This window comes from Strigops habroptila, chromosome 6 (genome assembly GCF_004027225.2).
Source record: "Strigops habroptila isolate Jane chromosome 6, bStrHab1.2.pri, whole genome shotgun sequence".
Lineage (NCBI taxonomy): Eukaryota > Metazoa > Chordata > Aves > Psittaciformes > Psittacidae > Strigops > Strigops habroptila.
In genome coordinates, this window is record NC_044282.2 from 40,111,798 (window position 1) to 40,137,687 (window position 25,890).

The 25,890-nt window shown below is 35.7% G+C and overlaps 1 protein-coding gene across 4 annotated transcripts in view; it reads left to right on the forward strand.

Moving 5' to 3' along the window:
• Positions 1-25,890, forward strand: part of CSMD1 (CUB and Sushi multiple domains 1) — a 1,137,242-nt gene that overhangs the window by 559,154 nt on the left and 552,198 nt on the right. For all 4 annotated transcript variants that reach the window (XM_030490098.1, XM_030490097.1, XM_030490096.1 and 1 more), the window contains exons 4-5: positions 3,447-3,641; positions 14,174-14,381. In XM_030490098.1, the coding sequence (XP_030345958.1) occupies positions 3,447-3,641; positions 14,174-14,381 (403 nt within the window). The remainder of the gene's footprint in view (positions 1-3,446; positions 3,642-14,173; positions 14,382-25,890) is intronic.

A 25,890-nucleotide genomic window follows, 5' to 3' on the forward strand; every position in this document is an offset into this window, starting at 1 on the left:
ATATCCATGTAAGCAAGATTGTAGTCCATTCTGATTTTGAGAATAAAGAAGACTTTTGCAAAGGGTGGGCCTGTGCAGTTTCTGTCATGGTATCCTCCTCTGACAAATGGCCTACATGCATCTACAGTGTTCCATACTAATGTGGAAAATCAGCACTGGTAGATCAATGAACTATTCATTGTACATTGCTGCTGGAAGTAGAAAGGAAAAAGTTTTTAATAAATTGACAGTGAAATATTACATGCTTTTCAATTGATTCAGTATTTGGAATTACTTAAAAAAGAAAGGTCAAAATGCACTCTAATGGAGTTTAATGTAAGACATTAGAAACTAAAATCAAATATATTGATTTTGTAGTCTATTTCTAGGTAGAAATGGCAGGTACAGTTCTACAGAACTCTTTAGAATTAGTTTTTAAAGCAAATTTCATTACTTACACCTAAGGAAAAAAGCATTATATTACTTCCAGAACAGATTTATTAAAGAAAGTATTTTTATATGCACGTACATATAAGCGTATTTCTAAGTCTGTCTTTTGTTCAGTACAACACTTTTAGTTTTATAGATTTTAAGACTGTTATTCCCCCCACCCGGAGTCCCTTTTTAAATGCAGTGGCTTTTCTGAGTTGGAGCAGAAACTTTAGTTTCAGTGCCATTCTTGCAAGAAAATGTAACGTTTTTTGCTCTCCCATTTGTTAGCTTATTTTGTTTTCATAACAAGCATAGTTATTACACTTCTCAAAAAGTATTTTCTTCTGTGGCTCTCGAATACAGTTGTATGTATATCTTCTGTTTATGCATGAAACCGCAATGTATGCCACTTCCAGGACAGAGTGTCACGAGCTGTGCATCATGCCTGTTAAACATCCTGACATACGTCTTGAATTTTTTTGTAACCCTGATTTTCTCCACTGAAATTCCTTCCAATATTGTGATTCCAAAACTCTCAAGTGTATCAAGGGACTCTCTGACTTCTTCCCAACTTACGCTTTTTACTTTGGTGTGGTTTTGCCTGTAGCTACCAATGTAAGAGGGTCGTGTTAGGAAACACGTAGGGGGACTGTAATAGAGGGACTATGGAACAGCAAAAAGGAGGCAAGTTTGCATTTGGCTGAACTTAGGTTCAATCTGGAAAGCTTTTCCAGTTATTTCAGGAAGAACAGGAAAAAGAACAAATAACATGTATCCTTGAAATATCTTGTAAAGCTATCGAAGTAAGTGATGGAAAAACTTGTACCTTGCTCCTTCCTTTCTTCTTTTCCCTTCCCATTTTTATTAATTTCAATTAAGCTACTTTTTGAATGGTTGCTGTCAAGTTCTGACTGCCATATGGGTCACTGACATATAAAAGCTGAGCAACTGATTCACAGAAGGGTGAAACTGTTATCTTTAAGTGACATACACAGTGAGGTTTTTCCTATTAAATTAACTCTATCCCATCCGAAACCAGGACATGGTTGATTTGAAAATAAAAGAGAGATTCTTGTTTCAAATGCGGGTATTCTCCTGTGTTAAAACATGCAACAATTTTTTATTTGTTTGACTTGCCTTGCAAAATTACCTGTATTAACCTACCATGACTAAAGCAGCAAAAAGGGGAAAATTTACCGAGAGGGGTAGCATTTTTAATAGTGCTATAAAACATATAAGAGCATATAGCAATATATGCTGTAACATATAATAGAACATTGTTGCCAACTTTTTGGAATGTAAATTAGTATCTTTATTTTATTCCAATTATTCTAATGTCTTAAAATTACTTTATTTTATATGTAGTCATTCTCATATATGTCAGTCAAACACTGACTCTTTCCGATGACCATATACAAATAAATATCCTATTCTATTAAGGCTGCTGAAACAGCACAAGAGAAGTCAGAATCTTACTGTTTGCTTCTAGCTTTGGTAGCTACGCACTCAGCAACCTGATGTAGTTTCTGTAATGCACAGAAATCTTCGATCTCTGGTCTGCAACATTGGTAGAAAATTCATCTAGCTCATCACGCATTAGTGTTATGTAGCTTTCACTACCTTCTTAATATTTATAGAAGATTTGCGGAGTTTTCTCATAAAAGGATGTTGTAAGTGAAAGTGTTATCTCTTAATTTTTTTAGCTCTGTTTTTTTGCCTTTTCAAAATCTTCCTATATAATTTGGGTCATAACTTAAGCGTAATCGTGATCATTCAAACGCCAGTGTGACTGTTTGAGTAATGAATTAAGGGTGTGCATTCAATAACTGAACTTACGTGGTATAATGGGGTTTAATTAGCATTGATATATTGATATAATGCTTTACAACACTCTGAGGATGTGCATATATTGAGTAATTAATCCTCTCAACATACAGGTTAGTGAGGTTAGTATGGTTATGTTTGTTCTGCAGATGGGTAGTGTAATCAAAGGGAAAAGCATAGAGTGAAAGAATTTGTCCATGAAACATGTGGTTTATGAAATGATACATGAATTACATGTGAGCTTTTCAGACCACCATTGCTTTGATAAACATGTTTATCTTTTGTGCTCTGTTCATGACATATTTCAGCTTCCTGCACTTATTTGTTCTGCTGTAGAGGAAATTAAAGAATTTTAATTTGTGCTACTTCAATGAAAGGAATGGCATGCTATTCATAAATTTCAAATGAGATAGAGAACAAAATCAATTGCATTTTCCTCCTCCCCAACACACTATTTTGCTTTTCCTAGGTGGAGGAGTATATTTAAAATGATAAAGAGTTAAGACAACCTTTTCCAAATAACTAATGCTTACAAATGGTAGCAACTTTCTGCAATAAAAAAAAAAAAAAGTATGTCCATTCATATCAGCCCAAGGTCACTGCTCAGTCATTGTTACCTTCATATTTTCTGTTTCTATTAACAAGGATTGACAATTTATTTTGCAGAACCCAAGTAATTTGAAAATAAGCAGAAAAAACAAACTTTCTAAATATACCTTGGACTTTAATTTACTGTCAGAAACCAGTTAATTATTGGATTCTTTTAAATTGCTATTCTATCAACTAAAATGAAAACTGTACATAAAGTGCCTTCTACTGCCTGGATCCGTAATGATGTTGTATAAATGTTTTTGCAGTATTTAACAAAGGAATTAAATAAAACCTTTTTTTACTTAAATCAGAGTTTTGGGAGAAACAGCAAGATTTACAGGATACTTTGTTAGAAAATAGATCTGTAAAGAACTTAAATGAAGGACTCTTAAATCAAGAGCTGAGTTCTGAAATGAGCTTTGAAAGTGAGGATGGCTGTTATAAACTGAAATATTTTGTGAAAGTACATTCCATAGCCTAATTTTGCCTTATTTATGTAAGGAATACTGGTTTTTTAAATAATAATAAAAGCAATTACTTAATTACAATTGTTTGACAAGTATTTATTACCTCGTTCTGCAGACTTTAACTGTAATATATTTCCTTTTTTCTTTTGACAGTATTACCTAGTCATACTTGTGGCAACCCAGGAGAAATACCTAAAGGAGTACTTCATGGAACAAGATTCAACATTGGAGATAAAATCCGATATAGCTGTATCTCTGGTTACATCCTAGAAGGCCATGCCATGTTGACATGTATTGTGAGTCCTGGAAATGGTGCATCATGGGATTTTCCAGTTCCTTTTTGCAGAGGTAAAAATGAAGACATGAAATATCTTTAAAATATTAAGACAGTATTAAATCAGAAGATTAAATATAATGTTGATTTTTTGGTAGGTTTTTGTTGTTCGATTGGATTTTTTTTACTTTCTAAATGTAAATGGAAATAGTTTTCATAAATAATTTCACCACAATTTTCTGGAGGTCTGAGGTGAACTTGGCTGATACACAGTTGCTAGGATCCTAGGGATTTTTGAAAATGAGAAATTAAAAATTGCCTTTTTTCCAGTCATTGGCAATCACCCTTGATTGTCACAACCTTTCAAAGATGATACAGAGCAGCCTCACACTGTGGCACACCATGAACCCTTAGTTGCATACCGTTAAGTACCATGAACGTGCACATATCCTTATTACTTCTGTAGTTCCTTGTATTGTTTCTCCTGTGCTGTAGCTACTACTTTTCTCCCCAAAGCTTCTCTGTTTTATTAAGAACTGGGAGGACAGAGGGCAGGCAACCTTTGCTAATGAAGAGAGAAGCAAAGGGAATTTGGAGTGCCTCTGCCTTTTCTACGTCTTCATCACAAGGTCACGGATAGTTGTCTTCTGTAGCAATCTGTATAGGTTTCTTGTGACTGAAGGGTCTTATAATGTAATTCCTCACAGCAAAGAAATATTTTATAGATTTCTATATTCCAAAATAAATACAAAAATTAATAATAATAATAAAAAAAACCACAACAGCAATATGAGTAGTCTGTTGTTTGTATTTGATTTCAATCAGTACGCTACTTTGAAACAGTGCTTTGAAACAGGAAGAAATCAAAAATTTTCTGTCTTTCAGTTCTCTGACCTTAGATGGGTTTTCATCCTTCTGATAAGAGGTAGTAATCATGTTTCAGAAAAATATACACATCGTAAGTTCATGGTGTCATCAGTGACTACTAAATATTTGTTCTATTTCTGCAGATACACCCATTTTGGTGGTGTTCACTGCATACAAATGTCTTATTAACAGGACTGAAATTTTGTTCATAATTTGTAGCTCTGAATTTAACCTATTAATAAAAACTCAAGCAGGGGCCTAAGCCCTGTGTGGGACTTAAATGAAATCCAAAGAATTCTGTGTACTTTCTGTGAAGAAACGAGAACCATAGCAGCAGTTATTTAACAGTTAATGATTTATATGATCGGAGCCATCCCCACAGTGAATTTTTAAGAGTTCATGTGAAATGTAGAGTTGGTTAGGTATTTTAGATATACCTCATTTTGTTTCATTTTATCAGTCTGGAACACATGCCAGGAGGTAGCCCTTTCCATTCACTATGTCTTCAAGCAAGTAAGGTTCCCTTATTGTTTCTCTAAAATCTTGGTCTTTTCCATGAAAGCACCTTTTGTTACAGTTTTGTTTCTCAATGGTATTATTCTTTTTTGTCATCATAAACTAATTTCATGGCATCCATGCAAGGTAATATAGCAGAGTTAAATAAAGATACATGGTTTATATACCAAAAAATCATAATAACCTCTTCTCTGTGCTATGTTTCGTTAGTTTTGGTGATGCTGGCAAATTACTATTTTCTCCAATTTTGTTGCTTAGTATTTTCAGAAGCATTAAGAAGCTGGTGTTCAGTAATTTATACATTGTCTAACTGTACAAATGCCGTTTCTGCTAGAAAAAATCCTAGTGAGTTACTAAGCCTCCAGGAGGATGTAACTCTTTCATCTGCTGTTTTGTTTCTCTGACTGCTACTCAGTTTCAGAAGTTCTGTCTTTAAAATACAGCCATGCGGAAGGTGCTGGAGCTGAACTGTACCACAGGTTCATTGATGACTTAGAACGAAATCTGAGCAGAAATAAAGGTGCAGTCACTGGCATTTTTAGAAAGTTTAGATAATTTGACTGTCAAGACATTGGCTTCATCTTTTTTTTTTTTTTTTATTTTTTTGTTTTCTTTTAATGATTTTTGCTGTGTGAAAATATGGCAACTTCCAAACCAAAAAAGATAGAAAACAGTCCCCACAAAACAGAAAATAGCCTCCAAAGAAAAGTTCAAAGGCAAATTCTGAGAAGATGAGGTAATTATTAAAACTTAGTCATGTTTTTCCGTATGGGAAGTGAGAGCAGCCGTTTTCTGCTGTTAGAAGCTGCTGTGTGGTGGCTGCAAAGCCACATAGGTGGCTTACAAAAATTGACAGGGAGAATCAATGGCCTACCTAAATTCTGTTCTGGTGTTTGTCCCGAGAATAACAAAGGTCATTGTTTTCTCATTCCTGGCTGCCATAATAGGGTAACCCAAAAACATTTGCCTTCTTTATTTTGAGGTTGAAATACTGTGCAGTACAAGTCTGAAACATTTCACAAGTTAATTTCGTTCACTGCAGTAACTTCACTAATAGCTGATTTATGGTATGTGACTACTTCTAAACGAACTTTGTATAATTAGGTTCTCAATTCTCAGTAATTTTGAGAATCCCTAGTTGATTATAGTTGCATGAGTCTAGATTTTTATGAAGCTAACACTAGCAATACAAATTGGATTAGTGATCCTACAATGGTAAGCTTTTTCTTACAGTGAAAATAGCTGTGAGGGGAAGAACATGTAATACATTATCATTAAAAAGACACCCAATTATTGGAGGGAAAATAAAGAATAAATAAAGAAGACAAACCGGTAAAAGAGATCATATGTCAGAAAGGTCCAGAAGGATCAAGTAATAATTAATCAATACCAGTTTTAAAAAATATTATTTAAGAAATACTTCGGTGAATAATAGATACTCAAGAAGGTATTCTTAGAATAGATAGAGGGAGAAAGGAACTAACTACAGAGATTCAGAGCTGATATTTTTAAAACATCTAACAAAGAGAAATTGTCATTTTTGGTGTTTTCCATACTTTCTGAGGTAGCAAGTAAGTCTCCGATGAAATTTCTTTCTCAGCCTCTGCGGTTCAGACAAATACAATTTTATAAGTTTTTGTAAGTTTAAGGAGGAGAAAAAGATGTTTAGATCCCATCATTTATCCATGTTTATAAACAAATCTAGAGAAAAAAAAAAAGGTAAAGAAAAAGAATATGTCCCAATAATTCTGCTTATTGATGTTGCATTACATGATAAAGTGAGAATATTTTCCCAAATCTAATTTTTAAAGTGTCTTGGTAGATTTCTGCCTGAGCAGTTTTGTTCATTTTCAGAATAATCTGAACTGGTACAATATTGACATTGAGATGAAATTTGAATGACACCCATTGTGACTTGTCAAGTAAGAAGTCCGAGAGGTGTTTCAGGAAAAGCAGATAGGATATACTGTATAACTTCTTACACAGTTGTGCAGGACTGACTAGATCTGACCCAACAGAGATACAGACACAGCTACATTCAGTCTTTTTTTTCTGTATATGTGCATGTGTATAAGTTTATATATATTTACACATACGTATATTTGTATATTCTTGTTCTAACATGTATCAGTGGGTATTGGTAGACCTGATAGAAAAATGAAAAGATGCCAGGTCAGAGCTGGATCTGTGCAATAAATTGCCTGGAAGGCAGGACCAAGAAGTGAAAAATCAGATGAACAGTACAATGAAAACATAGTGAAGGTACCCAAAATGGTATAGTATAGTCAAAGAATGAAAAAGAGGACTTTAGTCTGACCGTTAGGAACATAAGCAAATTTAACATCAGAGTAAGATACAGTGATTTACTAAACATGAAAAACAAACCCTGGGTGTGGTCATAAAAAGATGAAGGATGTCGCAACTGCATGTGGACTTCTGGGAATAACTGGATTAACTTTCCTAATTATTATGTGAAATCTGCAAGAGTCATTATTTAGCCTCAAAGAATTCAGCCTTTTCTCTTTTTCCTTCAAAATCAGAGCCTTACTATTAATTTGTTGTCGACTGTTATTTTAAGGGATCATTATCAGCACTAAAAATATATTCTCAAGTGAAGTATGATCATATCACTGGAAAACAGTTTAGGATACTAAATTAAAAAAAGAAGAGTCTTTGCAAGATATCCAGAAGACTGATCTTTTATTTCTGTGGGAGAAAGAGTATGAGATTGCAGACTGTTGATTAATTTCTGAACTTCTTAATCTAGCTATCCTCTCTTAAAACCAAGGTTTTGCATGAAAAAGGTGGCCGAATTGGGGTTTTGATTTTAACTTTGCTCAGGGATGTACTGTCAGTTAATAACTGATCTTTTCTGCCAGATTAGCAAATAGTTTGTCCACCACTCTTTCTGTCTTAATTGAAATTTATAACTTTTTTGGCTAATAGATCAGATTTCCTCTCCAGCGTGGATGGAGGGGGAAGAGGTCTTTCAAGTATAACAAACTGGTATGATAGAATAAATAAAATTTTAAAAGGCTGCTAAATTAAGCACAACATTTACAAAGAAAAAAAATGGACCAGTCTCAAGCCCCAGGAAGTACAAGGCTGCTCCACTTCTTCCAGTATTGTCAGGGCCAGTAACTACGGGACAAACCCACTGGGGTCACTGAAATGCCAATGCTAACATGTTCAAAGCAGTGCTGCAGCTGCAATGGGTGCCCACAGGTGCCTAAACAAATTGCAACAATTTCTGTGTTTCTATTTTGTACATACTATTAACTTGAAGTGAGAAATCTGACTTTTTAATATACATGAAATAGACACTAATTTCATAAACCACAATTATTTCTGAAATTTTAACAAAATAATCCCATTCTACTTAGAGAGCAATCCAAATTATTTTGAAGTGTCCTTTGAAAACCCTGGAGAGAGAAAGAAAATTCGTCTTAGATGCATGGTCTAATGAGTATTTAATTTATGTGAAGTTGATCAACAGCAAGGAAAGAAATTGAGAAGGGGAGGCACACTGATTAGAGCACTTATCTGGGATGCAGTACATCTGGATTCAAGTGATGATAGAAAAAACAAACGCTTGTGACAAGTTTCCATTTTTTAAAACACAGAAAAGAAGCAGAAGTGTTGACTTTTACCTTTTCAAAATAAAGCCTATAAAAACCTAAAATATTAAAGAAGATGAGCAAGAAGAGGTGAATATTTTGATGATTAAAGACCTTGCTGACAGTTGGAACTAGATTAGATCAATGAGTTATCTGATGAATGTGTAAAGCTACACCATTGTAACACTTAATGTTTTTGGTCTTTATGAATCTGGCAGTTTAGCAGCTTGACAGTTGTCATTGATAAACTAAAACTTATTTTTAAACTTGGCATTGATATACTATGGCTTGTTTTTAGGTTTTTGTCAGTAAGACATTTTAAAATGGTAATTTTGAGAGTCTTATGTTAAAAAGCCACTTAACTAACTCTTCATATTAATAATTTCCAAAATAGACAAAGTATGTATCTGTGAATGTAATCATTCGTGATTATTTCATTGATGTGTGAATGAAGAAGAATTCTATTAAATGAGGTACCATTATCTACTTTTTCACAAATGAACTGCAGAAAAATGCCATTTAATAAAGAATTGAATAAATCATAGAATCATAGAATATCTTAAGTTGGAAGATACCCATAAAGATCATTGAGTCCAATTCCCTGGCCCTCACAGCACTGCCTAAAACTAAACCATATGACGGAGAATGTCCAGACACTCCTTGAACTTTGACAGGCTTGGTGCCATGACCACTTCCCTGGGAAGCCTGTTCCAGTGATCAACCACCCTCTCGGTGAAGAATCTTTTCCTCATGTCCAATCTGAACTTCCCCTGAGGAAGCTCCATTGCATTTCCTCATGTCCTGTCAGTGATCACCAGAGAGGAGATCAGCACCTCCCCCTCCGCTGCCCTCCTTGAAGAAGGTGTAAAGTGCAGTGAGGTCACCCCTCAGCCTTCTCTTCTCCACGCTGAACAGCCAGCTTACCTCTACCACTTCTAAGTCTTACTCTTGAGACCTTTCACCATCTTGGTCCCTTCCTCAGAACATGCGCTGATAGTTTGATGTCCTTCTTATATTGAGGCACCCAAAACTGCACACAGTACTTGAAGTGGGGCCACACCCCAGTGTGTGACCACTGCACACCAGTGCAGTGTAGAGTGGAACAGTCACCTCCCATGCCCAGACAGTGATGCTGTGCTTGATGCACCCCAGGGCACGGGTGGCCCTTTTGGCTGCCAGGGCACGCTGTTGGCTCATATTCAACTTGCCATCAATCCAAACCCCCAGATCGCTCTTCATGGATTGCTCTCCAGCCTCAATAAATAAAGAACTGTTGCAGTGGTATTTTTAATAAGGCATGCTGAATAATGTATGCCCATAGTTTATTTAGAACCCTCTAAAGCTGCATTTTTCTTCAATTGATATGACTTATAAACTGACTCAAAATGACAATATGTCATTTGATGACGATTTATAAAATATCACTCAAGTTTTTAATTGCATCTATTCTGTTGCTAGTGATAAAAGAGGTAAGGAAATGACTACAAGTGACATAACAAGACAAAAACTTTATGACTTTTGTACTTTAAGTCACAGCTATGTTTTGTATCAGTTACTTTAAAATCGTAATGTAGCAAAATGATCTTTCAAATAGGGAGGTTTCAGTATAAACTAAAGTTGAATAGCCAATTCTGATAATTTCAAGTCAGATTCTGAATTGATTTTGAAAGACTAGATCAGCTTTAAATGTTTGTTCTTTGTTATTATGCAACAACAACAAAAAAATTACTTGCATACACATTTTATTAGTTTTTGTATAATAAAGGCACATAGAATACAGAACATTGCACTCTGCAAACCATTCGTGTGGCAAGAAGAGGAAAGTCTAGTAAAAATGATCGAATGTTCAAAACATTCTATCAGAAAATGGTAGAATGTTCAAAACAAACCAATTTAGATGAGGAGGTTTGGTAAGATACTGCTTCTGTTCTTACCCCATCCCTGGATATCTGCTTAGTAGAGTCTGCATGTCACTTGAAGCAAGATCTCATTTATGCAAGAGACAGCTTACCAAAATTGTCATATTTTTATTTTTGGTGAAATGACTTCTCCTAGTTCGAAGAGAAATGTAAGATTTTTCATTGACTGCCATTGTTCCTTAGTGATGCTTTTTGTTTTTACATATATTAACTTGATGGATATGTTTATGTGTTTTATCTAAGAGAAAAGTCTATACAGTATATGTGTATTTTTGTCCAGTGGTGCCAGGCATATGGGTTTGTATGTATACTTTATAGAAGATACATTTTCTCCAAATTCCAAGCACTTAATTCCTGACTAATGAGAGATCCAAATGTTTGTAGCTTTATACTTCAAGTAGTCATTTATGCTGATACAAACAGCACTTTGTGCAGTTTCTTACAACTCGAAAATAACCATGAGTGTTTGGAATTAATTACTTGCACGTTTTAAAATGCAATTTGTTAATCACTTAGAATTTGAATTCATGAAGCCTGAGGCACTATCTGCTATCAAACTACTCCAAGCACAGTGAGTGATACATTAAAATTCCCAAGTATTATTCTAGCTCTCTCAACAACATGACATAGGGCCATGGCCAATAAAGGCGATCAGTCCAAGGAGGCCAACTAGCTCTGGAGCCAGCTGGTGAAACACAGTGTATGTCTAGACCGTTTGTCTTGTCCCCTCTAAGTAGTGTGGCCACATCCTGCCTGCCTCTTAGGCAATTTGTTACATTTTAGCATTCAACAGTCTGGTTGCCTTAGTCTGGGTGCCAACTATGATGAAGGAGGTCCCCAAACCACAGGCTCCTGGAACATGGGAAATATGTTAGAGGAAAAATTGTTCTGTGCAGCTGCTTTTGCCATGGTCTTTCCATAAAACATCCATATCTGTCAGAGAGAAAATACTGACTCTCTGGTCTGAGTTAGTTTCTGAGTAAGTTTCATGCTTACCTGGCTAATGTTCCCTTTCTATTTCTGAGCTAACTTGGTTTCTTGCAAACCTCTTCAAAATGTTTTTATGAATAGATTAAAAAACTATGCATCCCTCTGGGCAGATATCTGTACTAGCCTGAGTTCCTTTGGCTTTCACTGGTAATGCACAGCATATAAATTTAGATTTTGCATGTGATTGCCAGAAATAATCAACTACATAAGCCTTCCTTGTCAGCTGTGAATTTCAGAGCTTTAGAGCTCAAAGCTTATTCAAGGGCTGTGCAGCAGAAACACTGAGTAGCATTGTAATTACCACTAGCATGTTACTTAATGTCAGTATAAACACAGTGGGAGATGCTGTCATTGAGAATGTTGTCATAACAAAATATAACAGCAAGTGGCTAGTACCAAAGAGTTATGGCTGACTTACTTAGGATTTTGCACATCCTGCTGGTTATCGTGAATGGGAAAAGCCTGCTTGCTGGCTTTCAAGAATACAGGTAGAAGCTGTATGCCATATTAACTGGAACTCATACTCTCCCATTTTGATTCTTTAAAATAAAAAACCCAAACCAAACAAAATCACTGTTATGACAAATGTGCAAAAAGCAGAAAACCCCCTCATCCCCTTCTCTCCCCTGCCCCCAAAAGAAAGGGTGGAAAACATCAGGTTTTGATGGTTCATTCAAGCTCTGATACTGATGATGACACCAGTGGAAATCAATAACTCAATGTTAGTTTCTGTACTGAAGTATTATCATAGAATGTATGAAGGTAATTTTGTTTTCGCTGCTGGATTAGATGATTATCTGAACTGCTTGAAGATTATACAGTTTTGGCTTTTTTTTTTTTTAAAGGAAAAAAGGATCATTCTAGATATTACTGGATAACAAATCTTGATTCTCCTTTCTGATTTGTTACAGATTTACAATAGTTTTTAAATTACTGTAATCTTTGCATGTATTATGCACCAGGTATTTTGACTCTGATCCTCAGCTTTATCCATGACTTCTTTAAGTTTCACTTCCTTTCCCCTTTCATCCCTCAGAGGCACAATGGCCCTTTTAATATGCACTGTATAAAAAGCCAGGGATTGAGGGAGACATCATAGAAATGGCCTGATTTCAACAACAAAAGAAAATCTTTTAGGCATGTAGATCTATTTCACCCCTAAATCTCCTTCATTTAAAAAAGAACACGTAAATATCAAGGTCCAGAAAGTAAGATACTAAATTTGTCGGAAAGACCTGCCCTTGTCTAAGAAATATGTATGCTAAGAAATCATGAAACTAAATAAGGCTTTGATAGCCAAGGTTATGTTACATTTCTTTACTAAGTCAGAAGTTACTTTTCACATAGAAAAGTAAAGGTAACTACCTGTTTGAATCTCTTCAGCAGCTTTCTCCTCTTTTTAATCAAATTAGTGGCCCATACAATACTTGAATGTTAAAGAAATTATTCTGTTGCTGCCTTTCTTCCAATTCTTCCTTTTATTTCAGTGCCTTATTAGCTATTTTTCCTCTTTTAATAGTCTTTTTTGAGTGTCCAGCCACAATATTCCTCTTCTTTTGATTCAAAAGAATCCTTTTTGCTTCAAATCTTCCTTTAAAACTCACTTTCACTGACAGGCTTTCAACTGTGATTGAGAAGAGCAGCTCTACTCCTACCCCTCTGTGTTGTCCTAATTAACTATTCAGCTATTATCCTAATTAGACTGTAAGTTCCTTGTGTCATGGACCTTGCCAAGGTATTTAATTTTAAATCTCCACATGCACTTACAGTATGCAAATAATACCTAATGATAATAGCAGTAAGTAAAGATGGGTAAAAATATAAAAATTAAATGCTTCTCATCATTCACCTAGGCAGAAATATTTTTAATTACTACTGCTGTAGCTTTCGTAGCCACATTATAACACACTAGTAGCCACTTGACAAATTTTTAATTCTTTATGCCAATGAACTGTATGGATGAGATTTTTTTAAATTATATGTTTTAATACCCAAGTACAAGAAGTCTGCTATGTCTGGCAAAAAGCAACATATTAAGCAACATTCCAGGCTTAGCATGAAATTCCTGTGCTCTGTATTTTTTTTTGAAAATTGGTTAATGACCATTTAAAAATATATGTTATTAGCTGATGATGTGTGAAATTTGGAAGGTCCATCTGGCAACAAAGCCTTCTGAATTTATTTGCTATCTTCAAACATCCTAAATCAGAACAAAAAACTTGAGAATGGCTCATATGATGTTCTTAGTGCTTCCTAGTCCAGAATATTTTTTCAGCAGATTTTATAGTTCTAAGACATGAGAGAAATCTTTAGAAAAGGTCGATATTTTTAAATCTGTATCACAGAGAGACTAACTGTATTTCTGTGATTCTCTGCCAAGCTCTTTCTTAGGCTTCTTCTCTGCATTCTTTCATTCTTTCACAGAGCCAAAGTGCAGGTTCTCTAAAGCAGCTCATACTAGGTGTCGCTGCTAATCTTAAACTTCTTGGCCTGGCACTAAAGTATCACCAATGGGGAAAAAAAGTCAAAAAATCCAAACCAAGAATTTCTGCAGCTTAAAGGCTGAAAACCGTTCTGTTCCATTCATCTGGACAATATTTTGTTTTGTGGGTACTCTGCACACAGAGAGGATGATCCGGGTTTGCTATGACAGAAATACTTCTTTAAAGTGCTAATAATTGGTATTCTGTTCATCAGCTGAAGGAGCTTGTGGAGGGACACTGCGTGGGACAAGTGGAACTATTTCAAGTCCTCACTTCCCGTCCGAGTATGAAAATAATGCTGATTGCACCTGGACCATACTGGCTGAACCAGGAGATACTATTGCCTTGGTCTTTACTGACTTCCAGTTGGAGGAAGGATATGACTTCTTAGAGATCAGTGGAACAGAAGCACCATCAATATGGTAAGTCAGAGATCTTGTAAAGATCTTTGTTTCTGTTTTTCATTTTTTGGTGAGTATTTTAAAAATATTAAAAGATATTTAAGATATTTTCTACCTGTTAGAAAGAACCATTTTGTTATGTATTTTTCTTTGGACTCTTTTACTCTTCAGAACCGGAAAAAAAACCACACTAGTTTGCTTCTGCTTCTTTCCAAATCTTGATCCTTATTATTTTCAGTCATCTTTAAGAGTTACGTTTTTAAGGTATCTTAGCAGTAAACATTTATTGATGTTACATCTTTGAATTCATTATAAGAACATTTTATGTTGTGTATTCAATGGCTTTTCAGGATATTGTACTCGAACAATGAAAGCAGTGAGCAAAATTCAGCCTCACAGTAAAACAAGAATATATATAGAGCAAATAGATGCTATTTTATTCTAAACAGGCTATAATTCAGTCTTACTACATGTACTCATGCATGGAAGTATTATTATCTTATGTTGGCTGATTGAAACTGTAAAACTGTTTGCTTAGCAGTATTAGGGCTTAGTAATTATAATACTAATTCTGTGTTCTCTGTTCTAAGTAAAAGATGATAGTTCTCTGTTTCTGGGAATGGATTAAGTTGCAGAACGGTTTCTCTGCATGCTGCATATGCAGGTTTTTCTGTTTTGTTTTTTTTTTCATCTCTGAGAACGTCTTGTGCTTGACATATGCACCATTGCTATGAAGTGTAGCCTAGAAAAAAAATACAGGTCTGCTACTCACAGATAACTGATGGTTATTACCTTCAGAATGCCTTTCTGGAGATCTAAAGCAATCTCACTATTATTTTAGTGTCATAGCAGGCTAAGCAGTACAATGTATTAATAATTGTGAAGTTCCAGGTGGCATCTGATTTGCTGAAAAATTATATCCAATAAAAATGTGTGGCAACTGTGCTTGGCAAATATGTGAAAACTTTGTTTTGAAGATACCACTGGATCTGTATCACAAGATTACTCTCTAATATTCCACATGACCAAAAGTTGTGTAATGGCAGTCAATGAAGCAGCTTTGTGTCAAAGTAAGCACTAATGTCTTAGTGTCTCAGGTACAATGTGCAAGTATCCTGTTTGCCTCACTCTCATGCACAGACATGCACAACACTTATCAGTGTCAATGTTTTCTTATTAAGGGTTCTAAGGACCAGAAGCTGAAGTCTTGGAAGGGGAAGAGCTAATGGGGTATTGCTGCACAACATAAAAATCTGTCCATTTAATTTTGTTCATGAGGCTCTACTAGACACCTAACAACATATTTGCAATTTTGCAAGAAATTAATCTGTTAATGCAGTTGAACATGCAAATACAGGAATAAATTTACATTTACAGATAGTCACATAGACATACCTGTTCTGATAATAGATGATGTAGTAAAATAAAAGTAGAAAGCAATGGAAACATTATCTGCATTGATCTCATATGGTATTGATCAGCGTTACGTTGGAAATCAGACGAATTATAAGAATTTTATTTCTCCTAGAATTCAGCCTAAACATTTTTCTCATTTTTCCTGATATTTGTTTTTTCTGTTGGAGTGTTTTTTTTTTTTTTTTTCCTTTTAATAATGCTAAACTCTGATCATAGAATCATAGAATGATTTGTGTTGAAAGGAACCTTAAAGATCATCTAGTTCCAACTCCCCCTGCCATGGGCAGAGACACCTCCCACTAGACCAGGTTGCTCAAAGCCCTGTCCAGCCTGGTCTTGAACACTTCCAGGATGGGGCATCCACAACTTTTCTGGGCAACCTCCCTGATCACTAACAGCTAAGGATTTATTACATGTTCCTATGATAATAAAATCATAAAATCATAGAATAGTTTGGGTTGCAGCAGACCTTTAAAGGTCATTTAGTCTAATCCCCCTTCAGGGGCATGGTCAACTAGATCAGGTTGCTCAAGGCCCTGTCCAACCTGTCCTTGAATGTTTCCAGGGATGGGCATTTACCACCTCTCTGGGCAACCTGGTTCCATTGCCTCACCACCCTCATAATAAAAACATTCTGTCTTCTATCTAGCATAAATCTACTCTCTGTTAGTTTAAAACCATCACCCCTTGTCCTGTTGCAACAGGCTCTGCAAAAATGTTTGTCCCCATCTTTCTTATAAGCCCTGTTTAAGTACTGTAACGCAGTAGTAAGGTCTCCCTGGCGCCTTCTCTTCTCCATGCTGAGCAACCCCAACTCTGTTCCATCCCTCTGATCATTTTTGGCCCTCCTCCAGACTTGCTCCAACAGGTCCATGTCTTTCCTTTGCTAAGGTCTCCAGAGCTGGATGCAGTACTCCAGGTGGGGTCTTAAAAGAGTAGAGGGGCAGAATCACCTCCCTTGACCTGCTGGTCACGCTTCTTTTGATGCAGCCCAGGATACGGTTGGCTTTCTGGGCTGTAAATGCACACTGCCAGCTCATGTCCAATCTTTCATCCACTAGCACCCTGAAGTCCTTCTCTGCAAGGCTGGTCGCAATCCCTTCATCCCCTGGGCTGTGCTCATACTGGGGTTGCCCCAGCCCAGGTGCAGGACCTTGTTGCACTTGACCTTGTTGAACCTCATGAGGTTCACGTGGGCCCACTTCAAGAGCTTGTCCCAATCCCTATGGATTGTATCCTGTCCCTCCGGGGTGTCAACCAAACCATGCAGCTTGTCATCTGCAGGCTTTCTGAGGATGTATTCAATCCCACTATCTGTCATTGATGAAGATATTAAACAGTACAGGTATCACTGATACCAGTACAGGATCAATATAGGATCGCTAATAAAAGTTTGGAGAAGCTATGGGAAGTTTTATAAGAAATGTTTAATGGATTATTGGATAATTTGGAATGAAGCGACACATTCAGCTATATTTAAGCCAGAGCAGTTACCATAGCGACATTAGAGCCATGCTAAATGTAGTGCATGCTGTAATCTGCTAAAATCAGCTGTGTGTTGTGTGTTTAAATGTGAAGTTGTTCCATAGTTAAAATTAGTGGTCTAGAGGTGTATAATCTTAAAATGTGACTTTTTTTGTGTGTGTGGGTTGTTGGTTTTTTTTTTGTTTGTTGATTTGTTTTCGGTTTTGGTTTTGTTTTTGTTTTTAATTGCTCCTTTTCTTTGTCTCTGGCATCATGTCAACGGCTTTATACAGTAATTCTGTGTTAGAAGACACACATTCCATTAGCATGGTCTGGTAATTATGATTGTTTTTTCACTTAAAGGAGTATTTTCTGTAAAATAATCCAACAGTTATCCTAGTGAAGAGCGCAGAAAGACAGCTATACGAGCAGTGCAAAGCTGGAAAGAGAGTGAGAATAAAGAAAATAATTTCAGACTGATGATTCTTTAGTGATTTTAATGTATGGTGCAATAGGTCTGGATTACCCTTTCCAGACATTTCAGCAAGGTTAGAAGCAGTTCCAGCATGATTACAGTAGAACTGGATGGACTTTTCAGTAAAGCAATGGAAATGCTAGAACAAGTACAATCTAAATGCTGAGGAAAAATCATCTATCTGTAAAATATCTATATGAGATACATAATTATATTGATTATAATATATGCCTTATGTTTATTACATAAAAGTATTAACTGTATTATTTTACTTACATGCCTCACATGTTTCTGAAGCTTAAGATGCTCAGTTAATTTCCATGTTGTATAACTGATTGTTGTTTTGTTTCCAGTGCATTGAAAAGGAAGAAGAGATTTGTTTACCTTTTCTTATTCTTAAAAGATTATTTGACAATCATTCATGCAGTCCATTCTAATGGAATTAATTTATAAAAGATTCAAGTGACAGTACCTCACTATTTTATGTCCATGATACAATTAGAGTGTCAAAGCTATTGCAGATTTTTAGAGTTCTTTTTCCTGATTAAAGAGCAGTTATATAGCTCTGGATCTTGAATAGATGCAGACATATATAGATGATCACATATTTAACCCTGCTTTGAATCAATATAAATGTCAACAGGCTTAAAAAGATGAACATTAGTGTTTGCAAAATGAATGTGAAGCAGGTATAACAGGCTTTTTAATCCGTGGAGGAAGTAGAAGTATTATTAGTCAACTGTAGATGAAAGAAATCTTTTTGAATTTGAATCACTTGATTAATTTGCTATTACATAAAGGAGTTTTAGATGTAAAACATGTTTATTTTGAGTTGGTGAGCTCTTGCTCGCAATGCCAAAAACAGTGCTTCTGGGAGTGTAACAGAAAGATAACCTCTTTGCTATGTCTGGAGTCTGTCTCCAAGTCCACGAAGTGGTGCATTTTTAGAGTCTGAAGGGCTCCTCTGTTGTTAATTATTAGAACTAAAAAAATAGAGGTTTTTGCATAATTTCTGAACATTAAATACAGTTTTATAAATACTTCCAAACATGTCCCTTTAGACTTCACCTTAGGTTATATGGTACTGAAAATTAAATCAAAGTTGCATCTAGAGGTAGTGTTCATAAGTATCTTAAAAGGTCAAGCTTAATGAATATAGTTCTGAAGTAAAGTCAGGAATATATCACTTGAGGAAAGCATTCTTTTGAAAATTCCTTAATGAGTCTTTCCCAAGAAATTGAGGTCAGTTTTGGTTTTGGTTTATAATTTGGGCTGAGTATTTTATTATTAACAGGTTTGTTAAAGCTGGGCAATTCACATGGATGTAGATGGGCCTGGCTCTGGCTTTTCCATATAAATGTGGCTTTGCCATAATTGTTGCAAGATGAAAAACTTATTTGACCGAAGAAATATCTTAGACTATTACAGTATGCAGGAAAGGTGATTATAATGCTAAGAATAATTCTGCACTTATTTTTTTAACTAGTAATTTCAATATTGAACGTATTTTTTTCTAAAATTTATTTTTTCCTCTTTTTCCTTACAATACTAATTAATTTATCTTACTGTGCTTCTGTTTAAACCTAAAATTATTATCCTTCAAATTTTTGTCAGTATTTGCCAATACAAGAGAATGAACTACACTTTATACTTTTTAGTCCAAATTAATTTCCTAATACTATTTAAAAATACCTTCAAGATTATTCTGACTTTCTTATAAATCACCTCAATATCCTAGTGAAAGGCCATAAAAATGTATGTGGATGTGAGAGTGATTTGGAAACAGCAATAATGAATTACTATAATGTTGGCATTCAATTTGACATAAGTACCTGGAGTCATCCAAAACTCACTTCTTATTTCTGTGTTAATGAATAACTCTTATATCATCTGGGTCATAATACTAATTTGTGTTTCATAGATAAATACACCAGTCCAAGCACTTAGATATAATTCAAAACAGTGGTATTTTGATCTGCATGTTTTCTGTCCTGTTTATAGAGGTCTGTCTTAATTTTACCACCCTCATGTGAGAGGTCTCTGGCAAAGTGATGCATGAGATTATGCAGTGGTCTAAATTACCTTTTTGGTAGGCACCTATGGCAGTAGATCCATACATACGAGCTGAATATTTAGCTCAAAATTACATAATTATGCAGCTAAAGAGCACCATCTATTGGTTTACTGTGAAAAGATGCATTGCTTGTGGATGCACCTTCAATAAAGTTGTTGTTATACACCTGAAAAGGGCTCCAGACATACCCTTGGCAAGATAAGACTATTTTCTTTTCCTTCTCCATCAGACCAAGAAAGGATGTGCCATAGCCATGCAACAACAGGAAGGCAGGTATATTCCAGGTTTTTCATTTGAGAATACTATCAGATTTTTATTAATTTATTTGTACTTGGTTACTTTTTTTAGCCTCATTAGAGACTTTCTGACAGTCAGCCCTCTTTTTTTGCCACCAGTGAAACTCTGCAAAGCTGTATGTTTGTATTGGAGATGCTGGTAAAGGGTTCTCTTGCTTTCTACTAGCTTTTGGAAGCTCTTTTCTCTATAGCTCTTAACTGCATTTCCCCTTTTCTCTGCTTTGGTTAGGAAACCGAGTCCAATAAGTATTATCTTCTGTATTTGATAGCCATGTACGACGTTTCTTTTTGTTTGTTTGTTTTCAGGAAAACAAGTTGCATAGTTACCCTTGAATTCTATTGACTTTCATATTGCAAAGTTTCCAGTTACTGTGTAAAAATCTCATAGTCTTATCAGATTTGAAAATCAGTATTAATGCTGTTCAGCACTTGAACCCAATCTATATACATAGCAACACAGGAAGTTTTTAAATCGACTGCCATAGAACATTATATAGTTCCATATCCCTCACTGGAAAGACAGGTATATTTAAGGTGAATAAGAAAGGTAGAGTGTGTATCTGTGTGAAGAGCTTTGTAAAACTGGAAAATACAGTGATCATGACATCATCAGTAGGCATTTGCATACTGCAGGCTGAATAAGTGGTAGAAGAATCCCTAAAATAAGTAACATGGCAAATGCCACATTTCTTTAAAAGACTCAGACGAACGTATCATTTCCTAGCTTCTGAGTCCTATCAGTTGCTGCCTTTGGTGCTGATGCTTGTTTGTCCTGGTTACTCCTAGCTATTTTCTGTTAGCAACACCTGTGCTCTCTTCCCTTTCTCCTTCCCCTTCCCATCTCCTTCGCTTCCCCTCCCCTATGTTCTGTTTCTGCGTTCTCCCTCAGCATTTGCTGCCATGTTCAATGGTTTAAGCTTAAATCCAGTAAAATTTATCCCAGACAAGCATTGACACATTGTCGTACGTCGTCTTGTCCTTTTCCCCTTCGTTTCTATTAGGTTAAGGGTTGAAAAACATATTGCCCAACCCCACATCCTTTTTCAAAATGGTGTGGCGAAGGTTCACAAGCGGTGTACTGAACTTGAGTACCTGTGGAGTTCTGTAATCTTGGAGTGAATGTCTCACTGGTCTCAGAGCTGTTAAGCGTAGCCTCAGAAAGGGTTATCCCACTCACATATTAGGGAATTTAGGAGGAAAATAGGCACAGTGAAAATTGGATGCCAGCTATGTATGCTAAACATGTCATACAGGCGACTGGTGTATTGTAGCTCTTAAAGTAGTGCTTTCCACAGTCTTTTAAAATTCTCTGAGTGGGAAATAGCATGTTTTAATTCAATATCTATATCCAGTTCTTTGGCATAGCAGTTGCTATACCCAAACATGTGCAGATAAACAGCTTCTTCACTCCTACAGCTTTCCCATAATAAGAATTAATAAGCTGATCTCATCAGTAATGTATCTTATAGTTTGCTATATTTATCAAAATCTTCATGTTCCAAAATGGATTTTCTCCAGGCATTCAAATGCCTGCTTGAAAAAAATTAATTATCCACAGTTGTAAGTAAATTGTTAGCAGGCTTGGGAGAATACAATGAACACTGCTCTGTACCTCTGGAGTCCATAGAATGAAAAAAACCCAAAGGTACATCTCTGATGAGAATAGTCCCCCCTCCCTAACATTTCTATAGGAGGAAAGATGAAACCTAACTACTACTGTTAAGAAAGCAAAGCTGCTGTCCCCCACCCTGGACATTGCATTCCTTTTCCTTTCAGCATCTTAAAGGCTTTTTTTTTCTTTTTCTTTTAGAATTGTTTTGATACAGAAGAACACATGTGAATTTGTTTGTTTGTTTTATTAAGTGTGTATTAAATAATATAGTGTATATTATATAAGGAGATAAGCTCTGCTAGTTGCAGTGAGGCACCTTCAGATTCTTATTGATAAAATGACCATAATGAAGGAAAGGACAAAGAGTACAAGTAGTGGTTTCAAAAATAAGCCGAAATGTAATGTGTAATGTAATGTGTTTCTTTGGATGTGTGGAGGGATAGTGTGACAGATTTTGAAGAGCTGGTAATGTTTTGGAAACAGCTTCAGGTTGGGTTGGAGGGGCCAGGAAATTTGGGCTTCAGAGTAGCAACTGGGGAATTTGCTGCTCCACGTTGGAAGAGCCTTGGCAGTGTGATATCCCAAAGGAACCTGCGAAGTGTACTGGTGCCAGCCCTCCCACTGCCACAGAGTGAACAAAACCATCCAAAGCCCCCAGAGAATACCACCGTCACTAATGTTTTCTCTTTCATCCAGCAGTCATATCCCTTCTTCTTCCCTCTTCCCCCAAAACAGGACTGTTCTGGTACATTGACCTTTGCTGTGTAGGACAGCAGTGAAGCCTGGCCTGCCCTCTTCTTTCCCAGTAAATACTTGGTAGCTGTATCATAATCCTGTGTTTTTTACCAAGATACTAGTTCATATAATGGTGGCAAGTGCTAAAATAAGTATGTAATTCTTCTGAGAGCTTCAGGCAGAAACGTAACAAAACACTTTCCCATAGTTCATTTTGGACCACAGCTTTCCTTTGGCTTATATGTTAATCTTATATTCAGAGATGCAGATGATGGAAATAATCTGATTAAAACCACCACCACCAACAAAGTTGGGAGAGTCCTGATGCAAAGGCAAATCTATTTAAGAATCAGTTAATAAATATGTTCAGTTTATGGCAGTATCTCACAGAGAAATCTTGTGAAAGTTCTTAGGCTTGCATTTAAAGAAAGCGTATCTGGAATTCACTGCTTATCTTAAGTATTATCTTCATGCTAAATAATATATTATATAGAGGTATCTGTATGCATGAAAATATGTAGAAGCTTTTGCAAAGATTTTGACCCTACAATAAATAGGATGGTAAATGTACTTCATATTAGTAGTAGTGACTAAACCAGTATAATCTCTTGCCTGTGTTAGCTGTAAAGACACAGAGACCACTTAGCTGTTAACACCAGCATGTGAATGGTGTATGAAGTGAGTACAGAAGCAGTAAATTGATGCTTAATTCACAGAACACTATTGCTTTCTTTGCACCTATTAATTTACAGCCTACTGCGCTGAAGAGGTATAAAGGCTTAATTCATACCACATCACAAACTGACAGGAACAGAAGAGTGAGAGAACTCACTTAAGGAAGCACTGTGACCTACGGTATAATTTTCCACCACATTTAAAATAACATGAAAAGCACTAGACTTTTAAAATTAAGCATGTGAATAAGGTTTAAATACATTAACAGAGAGCTTGGATTGCCTAAAATACCACTAGCGTTACTCTCTTTCTAAACAGACTGTCTAACCCTGGCGATTCAGTGTGCTCCTAAAATTTCCTTCTACAAGGTCTGTTGCATTGTTCTAGAATATCTATACTGCTAGCCTCATTTTCTCACAAAATCCTTAATGTTAGATTCAGGAAAATACATTCTAATGATGAATCAGCTCATACCAGTGTATTCAGGTAATGTTAGAAGCTTTTCTTAGAGGCATCTATGAATCACTGCATTTCTTGCTTTTACACAGTACCTATCCATTGTAGTCAAGCCTCAAAGTGGCTTCCTAATAAGACAAAACCTACAGATATTTTCACTTTTGGAACTTTAGATTAAAATCCCCTCCCTCCTCCCCTTTTGCTATATAGTCCTACCAGTGATTCTAGATTTGTGTGAAATAATCACAATAGTTCTGTAGTAGTAGTGCATCTACTCCCTGATTTTTCCACCAGATAAAATTTTTTAAGAATCTGGAATTCAGACCAGGGGTGGAGGTCTGTGTTACTGTGTGAGAAGGAAAAAGATTAATGAAGAATAAGATTAATGAAGAAAATCTTGCTGAGAATGTGTATAAATCTGAAGATAAGTTAGAGAATTGAGGAAATAATATGATTCAGTTTATCTGGGCAAATCACAAATTACAGACATCAGTATTTGGAATATTCAATCAGTCTGGAAAACTGAAAGACAGTTATTCCCTGGAGCTTAAGCCAAGTTCTAATTTTGTCACTGGTTTAGGAATGACATCAGAAAGGAAACTAACTATGGCATAGCAAAGCTGCATTGGCATGAGTAGGGGCCTCTTTTCCCATTCGGATTAGTGAGGATGAAAGATGGTAATTTACCAGATTGGTCTTTTCTAATGTACTGTGGGTTTATATGTTAAATTTAGAATATATTAGAAGTGTGATACTGGCTATTGCCATTTCCTTAAAGATATAGTAGGATTATTTTAATACATCTTGATTTTTTAAAACGTATGTTTTCAAATGCCTGACTATATGAAAAACTGGTAGGAATTAGCAAATTGAATGCATTCTTACTTCCCAGCAAGTTAAGCATTAAATAAAATGATCTGAGCAATTAATCATCTTTTTAAAAAGGATAGAATTTTAGGATATAAGAATCGAGTATGAATATACATCTTGGGGTTTTTTTTTTTTTTCTGGATGTTCTGAAAGCTACTAATACATGGCACATAACAACTAAAACATTTGTTAGTAGGGTTGTTTTTTGTCCCAAAGTTTACAGAAGTGGACATACTCCTCGAGAAAACTCTACCTGAGTCTCCACTGCAAGCTTGTTTTGGCCGACTAAACTATTAGTTTGTTGCATGGTTCTTCTGCTGAGACCAGTGCTGTAATCTACAGCAGCTTAGAGTAAACCTGTCAATGAACTGTTCTTACAGTTAATAAATACCTTGGCCTCTTGTATCTCTGTTTAGTTAGCACACAGAATGCATCGATTATGTCTTTGACTCTAAAGGAATGTTAAATTGAATTTAAATAGCATGTTTATTGATGGCTAGTCTGTTTTTTAAAATGTCTGCACAGTAGGCTAGCAATTTGACTTAATGGGTTTTCTGCAGAGGTCTGCACTTAGAAAATACTGTGCTGTTTTCTATCTCCAGTGTTTCAAAGCAGTAGACACAGCACAGAAAGTTTAGACATGATGCGTAGCCTTGACTGAGATATTGCTTCTGTTTTTCCCCAGATAGGCAAGGAAGAGGAAAACCAGCAAGGAAGGCAATTTGCTGTGAATAAAAGGAAAAAAAACAAGGATGTTGCTGGTTAGACAGTTTAGCCAAGCTTGCAGCGGCACCACAATGAAGAGTATGAATTTCAAATGTAAACCGTCTAAAATAGAGTTAAAACCAGAAGTACTAATGATTATTTTTTATACATTGGATACTTCGTAGCAGATGAGTATAGTAACTTAAAAACTATTCACTATGCTGATAAGATTTGCAATAATTGCATCCCACTTTTAGTGGAGGAGATAGAAGGGCCAGAAAAGAGATGCAAGTTTTCAGGAACTGAGGACTTAAATTAAGACAATTATTACATCTTTAGAAAGATGTGACCTAAATATTAAAATCTATTTATTAGAAACAGTGCAGTAAAATATGATGTGAAGATCTGACTAATACAGTGGAATTCTGTAATTTTAAATTTGTACAAAATCCCGTGTAGAGACACATGATCACCTGGATTTGGAGGAGACCAAGCATATGGTTTCATTCTGTATTCAGAGCTTTTTGAAGTTACAGATAGGGTACTGAAAGAAAAGCTCAACTTTAGATATTATTCTGTATCAAAACAAAGTCCACACTTTTCCTAGACTGTATTCATTTTTGCACCCCTGTTTTGAAATTTGAATAACAGGACCTAATTCCCAAAAAAACATATAGGAAGTAGCGTGTAAATTTTAAGTAATTTCAAACGAGGTTTATAAGTTGTGTATTTAGTTACATTTTAACAGTAAT